The sequence below is a fragment of the Ailuropoda melanoleuca genome, chromosome 1 (assembly GCF_002007445.2).
Source record: "Ailuropoda melanoleuca isolate Jingjing chromosome 1, ASM200744v2, whole genome shotgun sequence".
NCBI classification, from domain to species: Eukaryota; Metazoa; Chordata; class Mammalia; order Carnivora; family Ursidae; genus Ailuropoda; species Ailuropoda melanoleuca.
Genome location: NC_048218.1, coordinates 159,927,708 through 159,946,056, shown reverse-complemented (window position 1 = coordinate 159,946,056; position 18,349 = coordinate 159,927,708). Strand labels below are relative to the sequence as shown.

At 43.0% G+C, this 18,349-nt stretch overlaps 1 protein-coding gene across 1 annotated transcript in view; it reads right to left on the bottom strand.

Moving 5' to 3' along the window:
- The window catches only part of DNAH11 (dynein axonemal heavy chain 11), a 323,435-nt gene that overhangs the window by 148,091 nt on the left and 156,995 nt on the right, over nucleotides 1–18,349 (bottom strand). Inside the window, exons 47-49 of the mRNA XM_034643547.1 lie at nucleotides 10,767–10,917; nucleotides 7,614–7,745; nucleotides 2,744–2,917 (exon numbers count right to left, since the gene is read on the bottom strand). Coding sequence (XP_034499438.1) covers nucleotides 2,744–2,917; nucleotides 7,614–7,745; nucleotides 10,767–10,917 — 457 coding nt within the window. The remainder of the gene's footprint in view (nucleotides 1–2,743; nucleotides 2,918–7,613; nucleotides 7,746–10,766; nucleotides 10,918–18,349) is intronic.

The window sequence follows — 18,349 nt, the reverse complement described above, 5'->3', positions numbered from 1 at the left end:
TTTTACAATATTTTTTCTCCTCTTTGGCTGCTCACTGTCATCGTGTGCTTTTTAATTTGGCTATTGGCTGTGTTCTCTATACATTAATACCGATAATTCACACTTCCTGAGAGCTGAGTTTGTGACAGGTATGATGTTAAGTGCTTCATACACTAGGTCATCTGATACTCATAACTAATCTATGAGGGGAGTTGGGTCATGATTTTCATTTCGGAGACGATGAAACTAAAGCTTAGAGAACACTGATAGCTTGAAGGAGGTCACGGCAAAGTAGTAAGTGGTCGTACTTGGATAAAAACCCACGTCTGTCCAGAGCCTGAGCCCTGTCTTTCCTACCATGCAGAAGGTGCATCAGGACGTGGACTGGACACACATTACTTCCTCCCTTGACACTCCCATTTTCCATATGTAAAAAGGTTTCCAATGGCCTCTGCCTTAGAAAGTTGTTTTAAGGATAGTTAATCCATGTAAAGCAATTAGAAAAGGGTCTGAGTTAGACTTATGTAATATTAGCACTGACTGTTATTACTGACTCAGTAGGGTTCCCTTCCAGTTCGTTAAGAAACTGTCAGTGGAATAACCACACTTGGTACAACTGTGTGTAGAGTAAGACTATAAAGTCCTAATAGATCCCCTGTGGAATAAAAGATATCTTGGTCAGATGCATCAACCTCGCTATACCAGTTTTTTGTCTTTGGTTAATCACAAATTCTCAGTTTTCAACTAGCTAGGTAATACTCCCAGGTAGGTGAAGTCCAGGTAGGTTGAGCAAAAGCAGATTTCAAAATTTATCAAGCAGATGGAACAGACATGGTTGGTTGTCTCCTAGCACCCATTTCTCCACTTCCCCTTCCTGTCAGAGCTCCCACTTTGTCCAAGTCTCTGTGCTTCCTCCACATGCACGAGCTCCAGGGAAGCTCAACCTGGCTCCCATGGCAGTGTGATGATTCATCAAATCCAATTAGGGTAACCCAGTACCTTTGCCTGAGACAGGTTAGGGGTGGCATGTGAGCCCTGGAGTATTAGAGGCTCAACAGGCAGTCTGCTCTGGGACTTCTGAGAAGTTTCCACACTCTTAATTAAAAAAAAAAATAGATGACAAAGTGTCCTTTCCCTCTGAAGGTTAACTGCTGAGGCTACGGAGTCCTTTCCAGACCGGGAAGGACACTAGTCTTAAAAACGATGCCAGTGTTAAGAAGAGCAGAGAAGAGAGATGGAAAGACCCAAATCCTTGGTGATATCACCATGTCAGAGAACTAATCAGTCTTGGGGCCATCCTACTTCTGATTTCTCGTTTGTGAAGCAAGTTTCCTCACGGTTAGGTTTATGGGTTAAAAGGTATCCTCCCGAAATCCGTACGATAAAGCCCAAATCCCTACTACCTCAGAATGTGACTGTATTTGAAAACAGGCTCTTTAAAGAGATGATTAAGTTAAAATGAAGCCATTAAGGGTAGGCCCTGCCCCTATGTGACTGGTGTCCTTGTGAGAAGAGGAAATTTGGGAAGACTTGGAGACAGTGCTCAGGGAGGCACACACACCAAGGCCACATGTGGATGCAGCAAGAAGGCGGCCGTCTGCAAGCCAGGGAGAGAGCTCTCGGGAGAAACCAAACCCCCCAACACCTCAATCCTGGATTTCTTGCCTCTGGAAAGAACTGTGAGAAAATGAGTTTCTGATATTTAAGCCACCCAGGGTGTGGAATCGTGTTAGGACAGCCCCAGCACACTAACACAAGTAGAGGAGGCCCCTAGCACCATGACTGGTGTCCTCATACAGAGGGGAATTTGCACACAGAGACACACGCGGGGAACATGCCACGCGAGGACTAGAGCCATGCTGCCATACACCGAGGCACATCAAGATCCCCTGCGAACTCCAGACGGAGGCCTGGAACAGACTCTCCCTGACAGCCTCAGAAGGGACCATTCCTGCTGACACTCGGTCTTTCAACGTCTAGCCTCCAGAACCATGAGACGAGAAATGTCTGTTGTTAAGCCACCTGCCTCGTGGCATTTGCTCCAGCAGCTCCAGGAAGACATACACTGGGTTTTCTCTTAGGTCACACCAGCTGCTAGTTAATACCTTAGAAACCCCCTATAATCTATTCACATAGCACTACCGGAAGCAGTAAGCTCCCACGTGAATCAGAATGTCGTGATTTTAAGAAGTCTCATGAAAAGGAAAAGAGATTGGGGCAGAAGAAGAAGATGAGTGAAGAATAAGTCAACACCAGAGAAAGGTAAAACAACAATCTATCAAGAGAAATAATTTTTAAAAAAAGATTCATTTAGATTTGTCAGCTTCCATGAGAATTTGAAACCTCTGAGTTGAGGAGCGTGAACACATCCATTTGATGGCTTGGGGGGTTAAAGAAAAGAAGTTCTACATGAAAAGTGCTGTCTAATAAATTCACAATACGGTCAGATATAGGAAACATTGGAACTAACAGAAATATGTCTGATTTTTAATTAAACTCACAAAAGTTCTAAGATATAAAGAAAGTGGTTAGTATAGACTATGGTTGAAATTTTTTTTAAAAAGTTTGCGTGAACTTAAGAGCCATCTCACTAGTTGTTCTTACAACTAAGATCCTTCTCTCCCAGGCAATGCGCTATGTGAGCTTGAGCCTATCAACAAAACTTTTTCCATCAGGCGGGGAAAGAAGGACTGCTCGAACATGAAACTAAAAGGCTCCAACCAGCACAGTGCAGCTCGAAAATTACTGTGTTCCATCCACCTACCTGAAGAGGTACCTCTGGATCCATAGTAAATGTGGGGACTTTATCCGACCAAGGCAAGAATTTCTTAGTTTTGTGGTCCAGATAATAATCAAAGATTGTCCCCTGGGATGGGAACTTCACTGCTTTCATCTCTTTGTGCCACCACCGACTGAATTCAGCTTGAGAGCCAGAAAGCTAAGGAGAACAGGAGAAATCCTTACTGCAGACCTAGAGGTAATTTTGAACACATACAAAGCCCCTCCAAATCCTGTTCAACACAGTATTTGCCATGTACAGAGTTATAATTACAAGTGGGACTGAGTAACTGACCCAAGAAAAATAAATAACTAGAAGTAACTTATAATGAGTGATAATATCAGAGAGGCAGAAAGCTTTAATTGCCTTATATCCATCAGGTACAAATTTTCTGGAATAATTATTAACTTAAAAAGCAAAGTAAGGTTAGGTGAACCTTCGATTACCCCTGGGTTATTCAATTTAACAATGAGCTCTCATGCAAATTACCATGCTAGGTACAGTGAGACGGTGGTTCTCAAACACTGGTGTTGATTTCTACCAACATTCACATCAATTCTTGATAAAATAAGAAAGGTAAGAACAAAGGAATACTTAAAAAAAACTGGTAACATTATTAGATTTAAATACTGCCCTCTATTTGAGCTTAAAGTCTTCTTGGACCTTTTGGTACTGAAATAGCTTTTCCTTTACAAAATTATGGTATTCATTATGGTCATTGTTTATAAATGTCCTTATTTAGAAAAGTAAACATCTGGTAACCCTATTTCATTCCTTCAAGTCATTAGTCAAATTGTTTATATTTGAAATTCAAAATCTGGAAACCCCCACCCCGAGGGATGAGGAAAGGCATGTTCTTGGTTCTCTAGCAGGGCACGAGTCAGTGGTCCAATTGAAAACTCCAGACAAACTGCTGCCCTACACAAAGGACTGACAGTGGGCCTTGCTAGAATAGGAACAGGCTTTCCCTGCTAGAAGGTGCTTCTCTTTGTATGATGATAGGTACAAGCCCTTTGCTACTAGATGAGGGTTTGGAAAAGAAGGGGAAATGGAAATTGGCAGCTTATAAAACCCTTCTGTAGCCATAGGAAGACCTGGCCTGCTGTCTCCAACACCCACCGGACGACCCAGCCCACTGACTCCCTCCATCCACCGAACCACCTGGCACACTGACTTCTTCATCTGCAGGATCATCTTTAAAACTGCTTTTTCTTTGCTGGCCTGTGTCCTTGGACGATGGCCCACTTCTTGTGCTGGGCCGATCACACCCATGAGCAGAGACAGGATGGCTGGAGAACAGGAGTGTGCGCCGAGGGCAGAGAAGGGTGAGGAATCTAGCAGGCAGCGCTTGCCGCCATCTTCCGAATACGCTCAGCTCGCACGCCTGCTCACCACCGCTCATGTGTTAGTGCGTCTAGGCTCCTGTGAGCTCTCTTCCAGCTGGTGGCATGGGTATTTTATCACCCAACAAAAGCTGGTCTTAAATCAAATCAGTTCTGAAGGTAAAACGCCTGGCACCATCCTCTGTGGGCAGAATACATAGGACTTTGACTTCACATCTAAATTTGCTAACCACTATGTCAGCAAGATCATTTTAGTGACACATCTTTGACTAATTAGTTCATTCAGCTGGAACGCGTTTGTTCTAGACCAGGGAAGAAAGGAAACAGAACGTCTGCCATGACAGAACGTATGGGGAGATAGAAGCAGGGACACGAAGAGGCACGTTGGAAGCAGAGGCTAAGCCGACAAATGCAGAAATAGGTGCTGTGAAAGGAGAGTTTGCTCTAAGTGAGAGTAACAGGGGTGAATCTATTTTAATTGGATGTTTGGTGAGCCGTCTTTGACAATCGGCACAGATTAAGGAGAAGACCGTTCCAAGAAGCAGGCAGAGGTCATCACGGGCAGAGATCCTGTGGTAACAAAGACCTTGTGTTCCAGAAACCGGCACCGCAGCTGGTGGAAGGGGGTGGGAGGCGGGGGAGAGCGAGTGGCAGAAGAAGCAGGGAAAGACTGGCAGGACTAGATCCAGAGGCCTTGTAAATAGTATTAAATTTTTCACTTTATCCTAAAAGCAAACGGAATCCATTAAAGTGTTTTAAACTCTCAAGTGTATCATATAATTCAATTTACATTTTAAAAAATCGCTCCGGCTGCTGAGAGGATAATGGATTATGGGGGAGGTACAGCAGCAGACCAGTGAGGCTGTTACCTTAGAAGCCAAGTGAGAAGTGATAATAGCAGTTTATGGGAGCTCAGGGAGAGCTGGTCCAAGACCTATTTTGGAAGCTGCCTGCAAGGGGCTGGCTTAAGAACACAGGACCTGAGCCAGCGTGCTGCAGTCTGAACGTGGCTCAGACATTACCTGGGCATCCTCAAGCAGCCTATCAAAGTTTCGGCTCCTTTTTTTGTAAAAGGGGAGGAGGCTAGTTGTGCCTATAGAGGTTTTATTTTTTTGAAGATTCAGTAAAATAGCTAAGAGACCTATGCATATTCTCGGACATCCAGCAGGCACTCAGATTTGTTCAACAAATAAATGGCTATCTTAAGAGTATTTCTTCTGTCTTTTTCATTCATGTTTCCAACTTTATGGCCTCCGTTTTGAATGTTTCATAGTTAGAGTCCTTTTGAAGATGTGAAGGTGATGGTGATGGTGAAGAGGATGAGGATGAAGAAGATGAGTCTTATTTAGGGACAGAGTGTCTGCGGGAGTTAGGTGACCACTGTGGTGGCCCAGTGCCCAGCTTGATGGACTGCTGGGAAGGCGGCCATGTTTGAAAACTGGAAAGATGAAAAGGCAATCAGCTGGGAGGGAGGTGGTCGGGAGTAGAGGGATCTCCACTGTCCACATCCTACTCACACAATTTTACCTTGTTGACATTCAAGTGAAGGAAAAACCTTGTGGCGAACCCTAGAAGAGCATAAAAAAACATGGGAGGGGGATAAGTTGGGGAAAGGGCTCATGGCCTCTGTGAAGGAGAAGTCCACACATGCTGTAAATTGTGCCTGAGAAAAACCACATGAAGTCACCCAACACTAACTCTTGACTGTTACTCAAAGCAACACAGGCTGCTTTTCTTTAGAAAGCCTTGGATATTACCGAAGGGAATGTGGCTTCTGAGAACGATCAAAATCAGATCTAGCAGGCCAAGTGAATTCCATGCCTATTTATAGATATGATTTACAGTGACCTAGTGACAACAAGAAGAAGAACTGGCCCACAGGTTTTAGCAAGCATGTATCTGAGGACCTACGACAAGTCAACCAATGGAAATATGGGGCCCTCTTGGCTGTGATGCCTTCCAATTTAAATTCCCTGTTTATATCCAGAAACATCTGGCAAAGTCTAGAAGATGTGGGCCATCTATTTTTAAGGCAAAGATTCAGAGGTACCTGTAGGATCAGTTATGACCGTGAGAGACCCTGAGGTACCCTGGAAGGGGTGGCCTTTGGAGACATACACGGGTGTGAATCCTGGTGCTGTCATTTCCTATCAGTGTAACTTTGGTCAAGTTCTTCTGTGCCTCTGAGCTTTATGTGTACCATGAAGACAGACTGAACAATTACTGGAAACATTACATGACAAAATCTACATACAGAGGAGCAGGGGGGAGATCAGATGTGCCATCTTCTAACATGAAACACTCCCATTCTGCACCTAAGTTTAAGCCATGTGTACATGTGTGAGTGTGCACGCGTATGCATGTACTCAAGCAAGCTCGTCTCAAGTGTTTGTCCAAGAGAAATCAGCAGCCACGGATGAGCTACGCTAGGAATGCTGGGCAGGCAATGGTAGGCTCATGTTAGGCTGAAGGCAAGACCTGTGGAAAGGAACTGGCCTGAGCTGAGTCTGGTTCTCAAATAATTACACCAAGAATCATGTAAGAGACTGATTAGAGGTAAGACTAGTGACAGGGAAACCAATTTCAAGGTTCTTACGCACTGTATACTGAATGTGTCCACCCCTCCTGCTCCACATTCCTATGTTGAAGCTCTAACCGCCAATGTGATGGTATTTGGAGATGGGGCCTTGGGAGGTAACTCGGTTTAGGTGAGGTCATGAGGCTTGGGCCTTCATGATGGGATTAGTGCCTTTTTAACTGCTGTTCTCTGTCATGTGAGGACACAGCAAAAAAGCACCTGTCTGTAAGCCAGGAAGAGGGTCCTTGCCAGAACTTGACCACGCTGGCACCCTGACCTTGGACTCCCAGCCTCCAGAACCGAAAGTAAAGTTCTGTCAGTTAAGCCATCCAAGGTGCGGATTTTGTTACGGCAGCCAGAGCTAAGACACCGTGACTGCCCAGCACAAGCTGAAGATGATACATTCCTGAATGAAGGCTGTAGGGACAGGGAGGTGGGGACAGACTTGACAGCTGTTGTGTGCCTGAAAGGACCCCATGACCACTGGATACAGAAGTAAAGAAGAATGGTGTCTCCTGGGTCTTTAACTCGAGCAACTGGAAGGAATGAGCGTATCCCTGAGGACAAGAAAGGGTGAAGAGGAAGAGCCAATTTGGGGGTGGGGCAGATGAAGAGCTCTGTCTCTGGCACAGGGAGCATGACTGGCCCGTGCAAGAGCACACTGCTGGCACTGCTCCAGAGGCAGGTGGAAACACCGGCCCCTGAGCTCCAAGGAGAGATCCGGGGCAAGGCTATGGGCTCGACAGCATCAGCCGAAGTTAGAGCTACTAGCCTGCATGAGCTTGCCTAAACACATCAGCTTACAAGAAAACAGGGCCAATGGCAGAGATTACAATGATATTAAAAAAAAACAAACGCAGGGATCACATTACAACCTGCCCCCCAAGTAAAACTGGTTCTATAAATTATTTCTGTGCACTATCTCAAAACATACCTGATCTTGCAGCAGAGTGCCTCCGAAGGCCCAGATACAAGCAAAGACAAAGTAGACTTCATAAACTTCTTTTGGGCTGTCAGAAGGTACATTGTCAGGAGTCAACAAGCATTCCAGAAGGGTACAAAGAGTCTAATGAAAAATAAAAAGCTATTCATTTAGGCCAACAGTTCCTCAATAGCAGAGGGCAGACTAACAAATTCCCTTGCTCCTGAAGAGATTATAGAATTTTCCCCAATCTGTGACTTGCTACACTGAAACAGACAAAAATTACTGCCTTGGTTTTCTAAGTCACTGGTAGAGAACCTTTGCAACTTTTAATGAAGCCAGTCTTCTAAGTAATCAGCTATTTTTAAAAAAGGACTATCTTATCTAATTCGTAATCACCACACTAAACACGAATACATAGAGGCACAAAGAAAAGATAATGGGGAATATATCTAAGCTCTCTTTTTTTATTAACAGGGAGTCACTGTACACATAGGTGTCTACAGCTCACATTCTCACTCAGTAACAAACTAAAGATATCTTGCCTGCCCCCTAAGTGCTGTCCTCCGGTATCAGAGGGAATGAGTGCATAAGATTCCAGAGAGGTATTTATGCATTTCCCTCTTGTTGGACATTTAGATAACCCACTTTGCTTTAGTGTTTGGCAGCGGGTTTTTCCCACCTGTTGTATAAACTTAGAAAGTCAGACTGGCAGCCTTCGCCTGTGACCTTTTTTTTTTTTTGAACACCAAACTAAATTTAACCTTGGAAGAAATGCTGTTCAGGAACTTGTCCTTCACTCCCACCATGTGAGACAGCAATGTGCTGTGGGTCAGAAACACAGCCTGAGTTCAGAACAACCAGGTCAGCGATGAGGGGAACACGGCTGCTTGCAAAGGCCTTTCCCAAAGGTAACCAATAACCAGCCATCAACATGTTTTCCAGCAACTTCTCTGAAGCACAGAACCAGCTGGCACTTAGTAGCATTATCCCAGACTCGCAGAACTCCTGGTACCGTTCCCCTGCTTTCTGAAGGCAGCCCTAGATTTGAGGACTATGATACAGACAGCAATGTGAGTCAGGCTTGCGCGGGCAGGCGTCTTTCTTTCCCAGCCATGAGAGCTGGGAAAACTCGTGGTAACACGGAAAGTAGCTCCCAGAAATCGTTTACAAAGGTTTTCAACTTGCAAAGTTGACCACCTGTTATATTCTCCAATCTTCTCTCCTAATTTCTGGTATGTTACATAGTTTCATATCTGCCATTTTAAAATAACCCTCCAAAAGAAATAAAAAAATCACCCATTTGTTATCAAGAAAAATAATGTAAGACTGTGAGGCTTTGCTACTTCTGAGTAGAAGCCCTGGTGCTCTAAGGGGCTGTTAAAACCAAAGTCAAAACCAAAAAAGGGACCGGAAGATTTCAATGTGAGGTTATCCGCTGATCTGGAGACTCTCCTAACGCGTCCCTTTTCTGGTTTCTCCCAAACGCAGTACTTGGAGAACACGTAGAGCTCTGTGTCAGCCAGCAGTAACATCAGACTCCAGGGTACATTATGAAGGAGCTGAGATACCCAACCAAACTGAAAGTGAATACATGGCATTTATTGAAAAACGGAACACATTAATTTCTTAGTCATTTGAAGGTATTCCCTTCTGTCCTCATGTTCATCCCCAATTTTGTCCTTACAAGTAATCACAGAAAAGAGCCTACTCCATAGAACAACAGCTGAAAAGGAGCGGAGGATAAAATGCCATTTCTGAATACTACAAAAGGAGGAAGTGAGAGGGCAAGTCATATTAATTCCTACTGACCTATTTTCACACTACTCTTGAATGAAAAATTTCACACTACAGAGAATCACACAAATACATAAGTCAACTTGAGAAAGAACACAATCATGCTTTTGCAAGTCCTACACCAGAGGAAGTCTAATTAGGCTAACCACATAATTAATTCATTATGAATAAATTCAGACCTGCTTTCAGAAATAAATTATACCTCAGATAATTACTGTTGAAGACTATCGTTTACTTAATTAGTGTGTGAATTATCCAAAAACCTGAACTTTCTCTTCTTATTATGCTTGTGACTATTTCTAATTTAGCTTCAAACAAATCTGGTAACATAGGAACTTAATGGTAACAAAGTACTCCAAAACCAATTTTGTTCCTAAAGGGAAAAAAAAAAAAGGATTTCTAATTGTAAATCTTTTGTGAAGTTTTATACTTGTAAAGGCTGGGGACTATTTTTCTTCATGCTGAGATTAAGATCACAACCTTCATTTCTGTGTGGTGTGAATTATTTTCATTTGCTTCCATGACAACCTATCGTAGGTACCCTTCCGTCTTGCCAACTGTCTCGGAACGAGGATCAGAACAGACCTGTTCCTGGAGTATGACGAACTCTTTATGGAGACTGACCTGACTTCATGAGTGTCTTGGGGAGGGGGAGAGCAGAAAGGAAGAAGAGCATGGGAGGGCTGTGGGTGGTCAAGCTCAGAAGCTTTCTCTTACTGACCAGCATCTTTAGTTGCTGGATTTACTGTAGTCAAAAAACATACGGAGCACCTTCTCTGGGCCGGTTACTCAGGAGACAGAAAAACAAATCCGGCTGTTACTACTGTGGTCTTCTTAGTCCACTCCAATACACTTGGAGGAGCACAATGATTAAGTAAACACACACTTGGCCCCTGCTGTGTGCGAGGAACTATGTCAATTTCTGGGGACATAAAAATAAATACAAGGTGGCTTCTGCCCTCTAGATGACAGTCCCATGAAAAAAACAGACCCCACCCCGAGTGATAACAGAATGTGATAGGCATGTCACAGAGGTTTGCAAACAGCCCTGGGGACCATGGAGCTGGGGAAAGAGAGCTGAAGCAACCTGACGACCCCTGACGACCCCAGCAATCTTTGTCTCTTCTTTTTTTATTATTTCATTTTTTCAAGTAGGCTCCACACCCAGCGTGGAGCCCATCACGGGACCAGAACTCACGACCCTGAGATCCAGACCCCAGCTGAGATCAAGAGTCAGATGCCCAACCGATGGAGTCACCCAGGCTCTTTGCATCTTCCTCATCAAGCGAGCAAAACCCCCTGCAGCCCCCATCGAGCCACACCACCGCACCAGGACTAGAACGTAAAACGGGGTAACCGAAGGCAAACCTGCACCAGGCTGTTCTCGGGAATCGAAGTGATGGTTTTAAAGCTTGTTCTCAGCTTATCCAAGCATGCAGGAACGTATTTATCAAAAAGAATAGTTAAATTGGCCTTTTCTGATTGATGCTGCCTTCTGTCTATCCAACTGGCCACATACCTGAAAAAGAACACAGAAAAGCTTTTACGGAACACAAGGCTTCAAAAGCCGAGTTTCACCAACTCAAATCTTCCCCCCACAACACAGCTTGAAGCCACCCTTCAGGGACATGTTTAGTGACTTCGTTCTATTTCTCAAACTGCAAATATTTTTAAATGACCCCTTAAAAACTTGTTCAAATGGCCATTTTTACCTTAATGAAAAAAAAAATGTAAAAGAAACTCCTAATAGCACTTAGAAAGCAAACATAATAGAGTCTAAGTAGGCCATTACTGAGCATTTGTAAGGAGGTGCAGCGTGTCATTTCCTAAGGGACTGAAACCAGTCTCATAGGGCAAGCCTTATTTATGAAAACAGCTTGTGATTTTTCTTGATTAATCCTGGCATCAATTACTTAGTAATGACAAATCGGTGACATACAAAAAAAGGCAAAAATCCCATAGGGGCTCTTTCAGAGTCCCTCCTTTTCCACTGGATTGGAGGGAACTCCAGCCTGATAAGCAGGTAATGTGTTTCCAATAAGGGGCTCTGAAATGGCATCTCATGCTTCAGTACGTGTGTATTAATCTGAAGCTTATAGAAGGTTATCAATTTTGATACATTAATATCCCTAGCATATTAATAAAATCATACTTATCAATAAAAAAAACATAGTTTAGCAGCCCCCACAGTAGTCTCTGGGGAGAAACCGTGTGATGTTAAATGAAAAATAATTGCTCGGCAAGTTCTCATCAAATAGGAGGCAGTGATAAGGAATACATTTAGCCGCCAGCACAGCAGCTAAACAATTACCACTATACTTTGCTCTAAGCAAATCAGATTTCACATTTCTACTATCAGAAGAAATTAAGGCAAGATAATTATCCTGTAAAAGGCTCCTTTGATTTTTACAAAGTGCCACAACAGGGCTCCATTAACTATTCAATCACATTTACACTAGAGTGAGATTTATACAATATCAACTGTCAGAACTTCTTCAGGGCCAAGAGAAATGGTTTTCAGGTGAAGTCCAGGTGCAGGACGGTAACTTGAGAGAGCAGCTCTGGGCGGTGGGGACAGCGGGCACCAGGAAACAATGGCAAACAGGTGTGCGTTACTGGAAATGAAGCACGAAGGCCTCACCTACCTCTGAGCTACTTACTCCACTGCACAGCAGCTGCCAGAAGCAGAATGTGAGTGTCTAGAGCTTACTGGGGCAGTGGGGGGGGTGAGGGGCTTGCTCAGGGAGACTGAGCTCTCAAGTCGGACTGCCTGGATCGGTATCCCAGCTCCGCCACTTTCTAACTATTACATCTAGGGTGAGTTGCTTCACCTCTCTGTGCTTTAAGTTTCTGACAAACTTCCTAGGATTGTTGAGGATGAGATGACTTCTCGTGCAAAAAGTGCTTGGATTACTATCTGACATACAACAAGTTCTCAATAAGTGTTACCAGCACAGAGTTGGTTGAAGTCCAAGGACTGGGGTCAGACCCTGGCTCAGCCGATCTGAGCATCTCTAAAGGCAGCAGAGTCCTACAGGGCCCAAGAGTTGGCGGCCAGTGCTCTGCTGGGTACAATGAATTCTCCCTCCACCTCCCTGGTCTTTGGTGTCAGTGGGAGCAGAAGTCTATGCGGGGATGCCCAGGGGCTGAAGCCTCCAGGGAGCCAGAGAAGGGGAAAAGGGCTTTGCTCAAGGGGCAGGTGAGAGCTACTTCACCGCCCCACACTGGCAGGAGCCCAGGTCACAAAGAGAAAACCTACCAGGCCCACGAGCAAATGCTGCCCTTGTACAAATTATCTCCACAGGGAAGGACTTGAGTACAACCAAACCAGGATACATGGCAAGAGGGGATCCTGCCTGCCCCTTCCCCCCCCCGGAAAAGGCCCCAAATGACTTCTGCTAGGGATCAACTACACCATATAGCATAGGGAGTAAAAAAGTCTATACTGTCAAATATAAACAGTTTAAAATTTCATGTATAAATTATGTATAAATTTTCATATTAGGAATAAAAATATACGTTAAAACAGTGAATTCAGAGGAAGACACTATTACCTTCAGCAATGGCAAAAACTGAAGATACAGATCTTTGCTGGCAATTTTTTCCACCTTACTTCATAAAAATGGTTACTAAGAGATGCTGTACATTTGAACATGGCCAAATGAAACTTAGTGCTGTTATATGACACACAATGGAAAACGACATACTAAAAGGGCCTATATATTTCTTACCTACATTAGAGATCATTGGCGCCCCTGCCTCAGGAAGTATCCACATCCTGATGCTTTAATGCATCATCTTCATGACAATATCCAGGTCACTAACACACACTTTGCCTCCTTGGTGTTTACAGATGTGTTCCATATAATCAGCTTCATTGCCCCGCCCTTCAGAAGTGCTATTCACATGACCACATGACTCTAAGACCCTCTAGTTTGGAAACCACCTAGGTAGCCAAAGTTTTAGGCTCCTGAAAACTTTTCCATTTATTTCTCAAGAGTCTGGGGTGGGACTAGTGTCCTGGAGAAGAGCAGGAACTCATCAGAGCTCTGGTTGTATACGTGCTCCCCACAGCAAGCTGCAAGTTCTCATCCTTCACCGTGGCCCAGAGAAATGGCCGAAGTTACAACGTGCTGACTGGCAGCGTATGTTGATGGTTTCTGAATCTGTATGTTTGTAAATATATACAGGATGCCAAGATGGAAGGATGGGATTGCAGGGGTAGAAGACAACGAGCTCGGGGCACGTGGGTGGCTCAGTCCGTTAAGCATCTGCCTTTGGCTCAGGTCATGATCCCAGGATTCTGGGATCAAGCCCTGCATTGGGCTCCCTGCTCAGCAGAGAGCCTACTTCTCCCTCTGCCTCTGCCCTCCACCCCCCTACTCATGCTCACTCTCTCTCAAATAAATAAAATCTTACCCCCCCCAAAAAAAAAAAAGACGACAATGAGCTCATCCAATGCAGGTGAGAGGATGAGAGAGACAAAATCAAAAGGATATTATCTATTAAAGTAATAAAGGAATAAGTATGATCTAAAGGTGGGCCTCCCAAAAGTTATCTTCCAGTAATATCTTGGAATCAGACTAAATTCCAGAGATATCCCCACCTTTTCCTATGATTATCTAGAAGTTGAGTAATACACCGTTTGGTAGATCTCATTTTCAATTATGTTCACTTGAAATAATTTTAAGTTAAGGAACTTAAATAATTTAAGTTAAGTGAATTAAATAACTTAATTCTGAATGATTTTAATTCATTGCCTGTTTGCTTTTCCTTTTCTATGCATTTAATCTCTTTCTAATGGGGGGAAATCTTATTTCATAGAAATTTTCTTCTAATTTCCGTTCTTTCTCTATTTTTCAAGATCTCAACAGACATATATGAATGGTCCCACATTCATCTAGTAAATATACTTAGGACTGAGAAATAGAATAGTATTTGATTTTGATAGTCACAAGCTCATGTGATTTTAAGGATGTTTGTCTGACTTGATATGCTCTGCACCTGTTAAGTACGGATATAAAATTATTTTTTTAGAATAGCTCAGTGAATTTAAACAAAGATATCTAAGAAGCTTACATGATAATGACACTACCTTCAGTCCTTAAATGGAATCACAGAGAGACACTATAAACAAAATATTTTATCATCTATCCACAATAACTTAGGGTTTCCCACAATATGAATTAAGAAAATGGATTTCCTAACTCTGTTGACTGAAAAAGTCTAAAAGCAGTGACCTATCAGTAGCAATGAACACACTTAGCATCACTGTCTTGGATTCTAAATAACATTCCTTATATGAAAAGTCATTTCTTCTGGCTCCTTGGAGAAATGACTGAATTGGGTAAGGGTAAGGAAGAATGAAAGGAGCCAGAATGATGTTGGTTAGCCCAAAGGCAACCGCTCCAAGACTGAGGGAGAAAAGTAACAAAGAACAAGTAAGGGGTTGCCTGGAAGGGGCTCTTGTTGGCAAATTTGGGATAAAGCGAGCATTGAATAGGATCATGTTGGTAATGAATTAAAACTCACTGAACTAAAAGAAAAGAAAATGATGCCCGTTAAGAAAGAAAGGCGGGGGGAGGGAAAGAGAAAGTGAGAGGGGAAAAGGAAGGAAGGAAGAGGGGTGAGGGAGAGAGGGGATTGGGAGGAAAGAAGAGAAGGAATTCTTCATAGGAAAATGTCACCTCATCTATGTAAAAAGAAGGAATGCATTAGGAAGTCACCACTTTGCCACCACCAATGGGTCACTCTTCTAGGCATTACCCTCAACACTGTCAACGTCGTGAAAGAAAAAGGTGGGAGGACAGTCTACATTAAAGGAGAAAATACAGACAAGGAAAGGCAATGCGTGATCTTTGTTTTGACACTGGATTAAAAAAAAAAATCTACCACGGAAATTTCTCAGTTAACTGAGAAAATTTGAAAAATTACTGTTTATTAGATAATACTGTATCCAGAACAAATGTCTTAGGTATGTTCATTGTACTGTGTTCACATAGGACAATATCCTACTTCTTAGGGAACAGACACTCAAGTACTCAGTGGTGAAGGGGCTTAATGTCTTCAGATAATTTTGCAAAAATTAGTAAAAGGAGAAAATGTGCCTCTATGTGCATGAGAGTGTATGTGTGTACACTGAGAAAGTAAATGCAGTAAGATGCTAAAAGTTGGTACTGTAGAAAAGAAGTGCAGAGTGTACTACTACCACTTCAAAGTTTCTATAATTTTCAACACTTTCAAATTAAAAAGCTGGGGGAAATTGAGACCTAAGATATTGGTTTGGAAAACCTGGTTGATAATTTTATCTCAGAAGGTAACTAAGGATCGAATGAGTCAATACATACAAAGCTATCCCGTAATTAAAATTACGACATTAAAGTAAGCTAGCAATGTATATTTATTGTAGCAATAAATATGGAGTGAAAACATATCTCCCAATCTGAAAAAGCCACTTTTTTGTGGTTCATTAAAAGATTCTGGGGGCACCTGGGTGGCTCAGTTGGTTGGGCATCTGCCTTTAGCTCAGGGTGTGATCCCTGGGTCCTGGGATCAAGCCCCACATCGGGCTCCCTGCTCAGTGGGAGCCTGCTTCTCCCTCTTTTCCCCACTCATGCTCTCTTCTCACTATCTCTGTCTCTCTCAAATAAACAAAATCTTCAAAAAAAAAAAAAGATTCTGGTGGTAGGAGATAAAAATATAAAAATATCCTTTAGAGAAGATTCTCATTGTTTTGGATAATGTCTCTGTGGTCACACACATGAAAATTAAAACGTATCCATTGATCTTGGATCAAACAAAAACCTCCATAAAAATAAAGCGTAATGGTGAAGACAGTTGTTTAACTTTCGTAGGAATGCAAATTGGGTGTTTTTTCTAATCGATTAAGATTCTTTGACTTTCTAGATAAAAATCCTTCTTGAAATAAGGATTTTGAAAGCTTTTATTAGCACAAATCTCCATGTGATGTTACTGAGACTGTGGGAGTTGTGAGTTTCATGACTGAAGTCAGACGACACCCAGAGGGGTGAGGGGTCCCCTGAAGGAAATGGGGAGTGGGGAATGCCTCTGCTCTCTGTAGTGGGGGGGGATCAAGCAATACTGGAGATTCTCTGTCAGCCAGCCCCAAACCCATAGAAGCATCCTAGAAGACAGTCTGAATCCTAGCTGGGGAAAGGGCCTTTTAGCTCAAGAAGAACTCTTCATTTTAGGCCTTTGAAATCACCCATTCCCCAGACAGATTCAATAAAATGCTGTAAAACACAGAAGCCTGGGCATGGCCCTACTTTGGTATGGACTCAAGGAATGAGACTTTCAGTGAACAAATCAGTATCCAGAGAAAGCAACCTGGAGAAGGGCATCAGCCAAGCATCTGGCAGGGAACAGAGGTCATCCTCAAATCAGGATAACAGGGAAGGATCTAGAAGGACTGTTGGCAAAGGTGGGCATGGAGCAGGGAAATGAAGGAAGAGACCTGTGCCACCAGTAGTAAGTGAGGGAGAGTTAGCGTACCTGTGCCTGCAGGGACAAGGGAATGAAGGACTAGCAAAATGTGGAAGGGACTGATCTTACAGAGACATTTCAGAGGAGAGTGACCTGCCACTGAGGGACACAGTCATCCTGATGTGACACCACGGGGAGAGGGAGCCAGGGAAATAAATAGCCTGACCTCACTCTCCTCTCTCTCTCCCTCTTATTTCCTGCCAGGGCTCCTCATGGGCCAAACCAACCGGAAGCCAGAGGGCAAGGAGCCCATTCAAGTGGCCCGTACAGGACCACCTCTAGGGTCACAGAATGGGGTGGCAGGTCAACAGAACATCCTGATGCCAGCAGCACACCAGGCACAAGCCCGTGTCACTTGCAGGGGTCAAACATTATTTCCACAGTTCACAGTAGGAATGCTAGAGGCGGCAAGACTTGACCTCCAGGATGAATTCTGGAAAGCATAAGATCTGCAGAGCAAGCAGGTGGGCACAGTCAACTTGTTCTGAATCAAAGCATTACCGCTATTCATGTATGGCTATTATACATATGCATACCAATATACAGGTGTTTATATGACATATTAATATATTTACATAAATGATTTATTTACATCTCAGGGCTCCATATGAACTATTATTACTTATTCACTTATTTGACAAATACTGAGTTCTTAACATGTAAAAGGCGTGAAGAGGGTAATGTCCAACTAAAATTGACAAATGCATACAGGTGCTAATTTCATTATCTTTAAATTAGCCTACTCAATTTATTTACTAATACTTTCCTCAAATGATCACACAAAATTTTAGTTTTTAAAACTAAGGTTGAAAAAAGAAATATTCGCAACAATAAAAACAAAACCAAACTAGATTTAAAACATAGGCAGAAGACTGAAATAAACATTTCTCCAGAGAAAATATGCAAATGGCCAATAAGCACATGAAAAGATGCTCAATGTGACTAATCATTAGGGAAATGTAAATCAAAACCACAGTGACATACCATTTCACACCCATTAGGATGGCTGTCATAAAAAATAGAGAAAATTACAAGCGTTGGTGAGAATGTGCAGAAATTGGAACCCTTGTACACTGTTGGAGGGAATGCAAAATGGTGCAGCCGCTATGGAAAACAGTATGGTGGCTCCAATGAAAATTAAAAATAGAATTACCATATGATCTAGAAAGTCCACTGGTGGATATATATCCAAAATAACTGGAAGGACTGAAAGATATACCTGTATGCCCATGTTCACTAAAGCATTATTTGCAACAGTCAAAAGGAAGAAGCAGCCCAGGTACCTACCAAGGGATGAATGGATAAGCAAAATGTGCTGTACACATACAATGGAACATCATTTAGCCTTAAAAAGGAAGGAAATTCTGGAACATGCTATAACATGGATGAACTCTGAAGGCATTATGCTAAGTGAAATAAGCCCACCACAAAAAGACAATTACCATACA